Genomic DNA, 7,098 nt, shown 5'->3' with positions numbered 1-7,098 from the left:
CCGGTTTAGTTGGAGCGTGGAGACAGGCCCTTCGGCCCACCGAGTCCGTGCCATCAGAGTCCCAAGCGTCGGATTGGGGGGCTGTTGAGAACTAAGGGGTGACCTGGGGGAGGGGGTGTCAAGAACTACGGGGTGGGGGGGGCCCATTGGGGCAAAAAAAGGGGGGTGCTTTGTTACTTTGTCAGCACCCTTTGTATGCTGAGGTTTACACTGTCAAAGTAAAGCCACTGTTCGGTCTGAATGTCTGTTTTTATTTCAATTTTTAGGCCTACTTTTAGAAATGGTCATTTAAATTTTTTTTTAAAGCTATATGTATTTATTCTGTTTTTATTAACCGCACTGATGGGAACTGATTGAGAAACAATTTTTTCGTTTCATCTGTGTATGTAAGTACTCAGTTAAAATGACATTAAATTAAATACTGAACTGAACACAGAAAATAGGTGCAGAGGTTGGCCATTTGGCCCTTCCAGCCAGCACAGCCACTCAATTTGATTGTGGCTGATCATCTATAATCAGTACCCCATTCCTGCTTTCTTCCCATATCCCTTGGTTCCATTATCTTGAAAACATCCAGTGAATTGGCGTCCACTGCCTTCTGTGGCAACGAATTCCACAGATTCACAACTCTCTGAGTGAAAGAGAGCGAAGGCAGGAACGGGGTACTGATTGTGGATGATCAGCCATGATCATATTGAATGGTGGTGCTGGCTCGAAGGGCCGAATGGCTTACTCCTGCACCTATTGTCTATTGTCATAATTGGCCTACCTCTTATTCTTAAACTGTGGCCCCTGGTTTTGGACTCCCCCAATATGGGGAACATTTTACCTGCATCTAGCCTGTCCAATACAAGACAAAGCATCTCAATGCGACTTGTTACATATCCATACCTATAAAGGTCTCATCTTGTATGTATGTGTTTTTGTATTTTCGCCAAAATGCTACGCAGTAGTGCTTAAATGTTTACATATTCTGACTCACATTTTACCCTTCCACGCAGTGATCAGGTTCACAAGATTTGATCCCATATTTCACAAGTTATTGGTGAATAAAATGTAAGAAAAAGACAAAACTGCCTTTTTAACTTTCACACACACATTCTTCAACCAGCTTCGACTGATGACGTCACAATGAGGTAGGCGGGCACCATAGAAACATAGAAAATTGGTGCAGGAGGAGGCCATTCGGCCCTTCGAGACAGCACCGCCATTAATTGTGATCATGGCTCATCGTCCCTTATCAATAACCCGTGCCTGCCTTCTCCCCATATCCCTTGACTCCACTAGCCCCTAGAGCTCTATTTAACTCTCTCTTAAATACATCCAGTGATTTGGCCCCCACTGCCCTCTGTGGCAGGGAATTCCACAAATTCACAACTCTCTGGGTGAAAACGTTTTTTCTCACCTCAGTCTTAAATGACCTCCCCTTTATTCTAAGACTGTGTGGCCCCTGGTTCTGGACATCTCTGGAGAAAAGGTCGAGGCCCTTCTTCAGAGTCTTTCCGCTGACTGGATAGCACGCAACAAAAAGCTTTTCACTGTACCTTGGTACCCGTGACAATAAACTAAACCTTCTTTCAGAGTATGAAGAAGGGTCTCGACCCAAAACGTCACCCATTCCCTTCTTTCCAGAGATGCTGTCCCGCTGAGTTTCTCCAGCTTTTTGCATCTATCAGCGGGCAGACAACCCACTGGACCATCGAGTCTACCCCGCCATTCTATCATGCCAACCAGTGATCCCCACACTATCCTACACACACACAAAGGACAGTTTACACATACGCTAAGCCAATTAGACTACACAACTGCATGTCTTTGGAGCGTGGGAGGAAACACAGAAGATCTCGCAGAAAACCCACACAGGTCACCAAGCGTAAACGTACAAACTACGCACAGACAGCAACCATAGTCAGGATCTAACCCGGGTCTCTGGCGCTGTAGGGTAGCAGCTCTTCCGCTGCGCCACTGTGCCGCACCTGATAGTGGAGGGGATGGTTTGGTGATGGGGTTTGACATGCCTCCTGCAGTCAAGATCCTGTCCCCTGCAGCACCGGCCGTCACCAGCAGGTGGTGGTGTCGCTCCACAGACAGATCCTGAGAGAAGGTACACAAAAATGCTGGAGAAACTCAGCGGGTGCAGCAGCATCTATGGAGCGAAGGAAATAGGCAACGTTTTGGGCCTAAACCCTTCTTCAGACGTCAGATCCTGAGAGAGCCCACGGTCCCCTGCAGCTCCGGCCGTGACCTGTAGGTGGTGGTGTTGCTCCACGGACAGAACCTGAGAGAGCCCACGGTCCCCTACAGCACCGGCGTGACCTGCAGGTGGCGGTGTCGCTCCATGGACAGAGCCCACGGTCCCCTGCAGCACCGGCCGTGACCTGTAGGTGGTGGTGTCGCTCCACGGACAGAGCCTGAAAGAGCGCACTGTCCCCTGCAGCACCGGCCGTGACCTGCAGGTGGTGGTGTCGCTCCACAGACGGGAACAGCCAGTTGCAGAGGGACTGAGAGTCATATTGGATGTTCTCAGTCCAACATAGAGGCTTCCCGCACTCTCCATCGAGGAAACCAAGACACCTGGAACTGCAGGCGCTGGACTTAGTCTTTCCAAAGCCCCTCTCTTAGCTTTCGTCTGTAATGTCTAACGGACCCCTCCCCCGTCTGAGATTAGTTGGAAGTGGCCAGGACATTGAACACTGAACACTTGCAGCCAAATAACATGCATTGCCCGGAATGGCAGCGAGCGCAGTGGACACACGCGGTACTGCAGGGGGTCAGCAGCTTTACGTTAGTGACAACATTTTGAACTCGGAAGTGCTGCAGTTAAAATGGCTGCGAAAGACCAGGTCGAGAGTTGGACCGCGGAGGTAGTTTGTCCCATCTGCAAAGATTTCTTCACCAATCCGGTGGCGCTGAAGTGCGGACACAACTTCTGCAGCTCCTGCATCACACAGAGTTGGGACAGGGAGGGGAGAAACTCCTGCCCGGAATGTAGAGAGGAATCTACAGACCGCACCCTCAGGGTGAATCGGGCCTTGGTTAGACTGTCTGAGAAAGCTCGAACACTGAGCCTGAATCTCAAAGCGAAGAAAAGTAAACTTCAGTGCGAGGAACATCAGGAAGAACTGAAGCTGTTTTGTAAAACTGACAAGAAACTGATCTGTTTGATTTGTGCAACTGCGCGGGAACACAAGTCTCACAGCTTAACGCTGATAGAAGAAGCAATTGAATTCTACAAGGTAAAACCAAATCACTTTTGATCACATCTTTTTCTAATCTTTTCTTCCTTGTCTGACATTTTTATTCTCTGATCTGAAATCCAACCCCAGGAACAGGTGAAATCTTCCTTCGAATCTCTCACAGAAAAGGAATCGGAGATCCAGAAAATGGAGCAGAAACAGAAAGAGAGCATTTCTGGAGTTCAGGTGAGGCTTTATAATGTGGATTTAATGTTTTTGTGTAGATTTCATCCATGTGATGTGTGCAATAATTTGGCAACTCTATAGAGCTCAGTAGTCGAGGGCCAGAACTGTTGGGAGAGGTTGAGCAGCCAAGGATTTTACTCCCTGGAGCATAGCAGTCTGAAAAATGGCCTGTGGCATGTGTATAATATCATGAAACAAAATTATACATTGGATGGTCAGTCTTTTACCCCCAGTAGGGGGGTCGAGAATGTGGGGGTATATGTTTTAGGTGAGAGGGAAAGTATTTAAAACGGACATGAAGGACAACTTTGGTAGTGGGTACATGGAACGAGCTGCTAGATGAGGTAGTTGAGTCAGATACCGTAACAACATTTAAAAGATATTCAAACATTCGTGGAAAGAAAAGTTTTAGAACTGTCTTGGCCAAATGCCAACAGCTGTAAATAGCACAGATGGGGCGTTTTGGTCGGTATCTAACATCCTTTGCTGTTTGACTCTGTGAAGTCTGTCATTCTAAGTGGTGCTGCTATTTGCTAGTTCTGGGGACCTGGTTCTGTCCACTGAGGGTTAATGGGCACATGAAATGGAATAGGTTGCAGGGAATTGTACTGGGGAAATGGGAATGATGTGATTGTACATTACTTTCACCAAATATTTCAGAATTATCAAGACGAGCTCTTGAATTGCCAAGGTAATGAAACCTATGGATCAAATACATGTAAATGGGAATAGTGTAGAAACATACAGAGCCCAGCGTGGATATAGATAGATAGATAGATAGATATAATTTAATTGCCACACAACCAAGGTCGGTGGTATTTGGGTTGCCCATATGTTGGGCCGAATGGCGTATTTCACTCGAGTGACATAATATATTGATTCTCATCTGACAGGAAGAGTCACACAACCTTCAGTCACTGCTCACATCCCAGTTTGCAGAGCTGCACCAGATTCTCACTGTGAAAGAGCAGCGCTTACTCGGAGGTGTCCGGGAAGAAGAGGAGAAGATTATAAAAACTATGGAGAAAAATCTTCAAGAGATACAAGAGAATTTAAATTCCATTCAGATGGAACTCTCAAAGTTACGGGAACAGGCAAACCACAAGGACGGTGTAATATTTCTGAAGGTGAGGGGTTACACTACAGTTTAGCGAAGTGAAAGTGCACAGTCACAAAATGGCGGGTAAAATTTCTGAAATAAATGCTGCATTTACCAATAATTCAATACTGGGTCAATGTCCCGTCTGTTCCAACTACTCACCACATCCGACAATAATGCCCCAAATTCCAGGAATCCTCATGTATTTATCCCACTTCAAAAATTTATCTTTAATCTTGTCTTCAGGCCGCCCTGTGAGTTCCATGTTCTGTTTACTACATTTCTTGTGGAATTTATTAAAGACAACAAAACGTTTCAGGTTTTATTTTTCTTCTCCCCACAAGTAGAGATAATATTTCCATCCCTCACCCATTCAAATCTGCCACTGATCTTAAAATGTTCCATCCCATTATCTCTGACCTTCTACAGATAAAATCCCATGACCTGCCTGGTCTTACTCGTAAGTTGCATACTCGCAGTTATTTTCATTGACATTCCTAATGCTTTCCCCGTGTTCGATGTCTCCATGACAATATCCACTTTCTGTCTGTGTGACAGCGGCAAAGAGTTGGAAAATGGGAATTTTTAGAGGGTTTTTTTGTTGCAATTTGCTGAAATACCCGCTGTCGGGTTCATGACGATCCATCTCAGTCTATTGAGATTTGTGTTTTATTTATTTCAGGAGGAAGCTGGTCGTAACAGCAGGTAGGACATGCTTTTGACTGAAACAATGTTTGTTTTTATAGTACAGCTCAAAAAAACAGCTAATGCTCAGTTTATAACCAGCTGTTAAATATTTGCAGGGTTATTGATGAAACCAAAACAATGTTGGCGGTATATGTAGCGTTGCCCATTGAAAACTATGATCGCACCTTTTTCTACAACATGGCATTGAGAGAAACATCTGATATCATCAAACGAGGTAAAACTAATAACTTTTCCATTGTTCTTATTTAAGACATCTTTATGCAATACTTACATGTGAAGATTAATGGTATTGGTCGACTCTGGCGGACGTATCAGAGAGACAGAGAGCGAAGTGTATCAGAGACTGAGAGGAGATCTCAGTGAAACACAAATTCCTTACATGGCTCAGTGGGTTGGATGCAGCGAGGATGCATCCCCTGTCTGACACCCTCTCAGAATGTGGGCTGGACCATGTAGGACAAAGACAAGGAGACATTACTGCACGCAAAGACTGGGCGACCTTTGGATCGAGGGTGATGGAGGAACTGAAGGAAATTCACATTAGGCAGGAAATGGTGTTGGGTAAACTGATGGGAATGAAGGCTGATAAATCCCCAGGGCCTGATTGTCTGCATCCTAGGGTACTTAAGGAAGTGGCTCTAGAAATCGTGGATGCATTGGTGATCATTTTCCAATGTTCTTTGAGGATCAGTTCCTGTGGATTGGAGGGTAGCTAATGTTATCCCACTTTTTAAGAAAGGCGGGAGAGAGAAAACGGGGAATTATAGACCAGTTAGCCTGACATCGGTGGTGGGTAAGATGCTGGAGTCAATTATAAAAGATGATATAGCCGCATATTTGGATAGCAGTAACAGGATCGGTCCGAGTCAGCATGGATTTACGAAGGGGAAATCATGCTTGATTAATCTTCTGGAGTTTTTCAGGATATAACTAGGAAAATGGACAAGGGGGAGCCAGTGGATGTAGTGTACCTGGACTTTCAGAAAGCATTTGATAAGGTCCAACATAGGAGATTAGTGGGAAAAATTAGAGCACATGGTATTGGGGGTAGAGTGCTGACAGATAGAAAATTGGTTGGCAGACAGGAAACAAAGAGTAGGGATTAACGGGTCTCTTTCAGAATGGCAGGCAGTGACTAGTGGGGTACGGCAAGGCTCGGTGCTGGGACCACAGCTATTTACAATGTACATCAATGATTTAGATGAAGGGATTCAAAGTAACATTAGCAAATTTGCAGATGACACAAAGCTGGGTGGCAATGTGAACTATGAGGAGGATGCAGAGTGACTTGGACAGGTTGGGTGAGTGGGCAGATTCATTGCAGATGCAGTTTAATGTGGATAAATGTGAGGTTATCCACTTTGGTGGCAAAAACAGGAAGGCAGATTTTTATCTGAATTATGTCAAGTTAGGAAAAAGGGAAGTACAAAGACATCTGGGGGTCCTTGTTCATCAGTCACTGAACGTGGGCATGCAGGTAATGCAGGCAGTGAAGAAAGCGAATGGCATGTTGGCCTTTATAACAAGAGGAGTTGAGTACCGGAGCAAATAGGTCCTTCTGCAGTTGTACAGGGCCCTATTGAGACCACACCTGGAGTTTTGTGTGCAGTTTTGGTCTCCAAATTCGAGGAAAGACATTCTTGCTATTGAGGGAGTGCAGCGTAGGTTCGCAAGGTTAATTCCTATGATGGCAGGACTGTCATATGTTGATTGAATGGAGTGGCTGGGCTTGTATACTCTGGAATTTAGAAGGATGAGAGGAGATCTTATTGAAACATATAAAATTATTAAGGGATTGGACACACTAGAGGTAGGAAACATGTTCCCGATGTTGGAGCATTCCAGAACCAGGCGCACAGTTTAAGAATA

At 45.3% G+C, this 7,098-nt stretch overlaps 1 protein-coding gene across 1 annotated transcript in view; it reads left to right on the top strand.

Annotated features, from left to right (window-relative positions):
• Nucleotides 1-2,489: 2,489 nt before the first annotated feature.
• LOC116989964 overlaps nt 2,490-7,098 on the top strand; it is a 41,421-nt gene continuing 36,812 nt past the window's right edge. The window contains exons 1-5 of the mRNA XM_033047519.1: nt 2,490-3,236; nt 3,327-3,422; nt 4,316-4,549; nt 5,204-5,226; nt 5,325-5,443. Coding sequence (XP_032903410.1) covers nt 2,826-3,236; nt 3,327-3,422; nt 4,316-4,549; nt 5,204-5,226; nt 5,325-5,443 — 883 coding nt within the window. The 5' untranslated portion in view covers nt 2,490-2,825. The remainder of the gene's footprint in view (nt 3,237-3,326; nt 3,423-4,315; nt 4,550-5,203; nt 5,227-5,324; nt 5,444-7,098) is intronic.

The sequence above is a fragment of the Amblyraja radiata genome, chromosome 30 (assembly GCF_010909765.2).
Source record: "Amblyraja radiata isolate CabotCenter1 chromosome 30, sAmbRad1.1.pri, whole genome shotgun sequence".
Taxonomy (NCBI): Eukaryota; Metazoa; Chordata; class Chondrichthyes; order Rajiformes; family Rajidae; genus Amblyraja; species Amblyraja radiata.
This window is presented reverse-complemented; position numbering and strand designations above follow the sequence as displayed.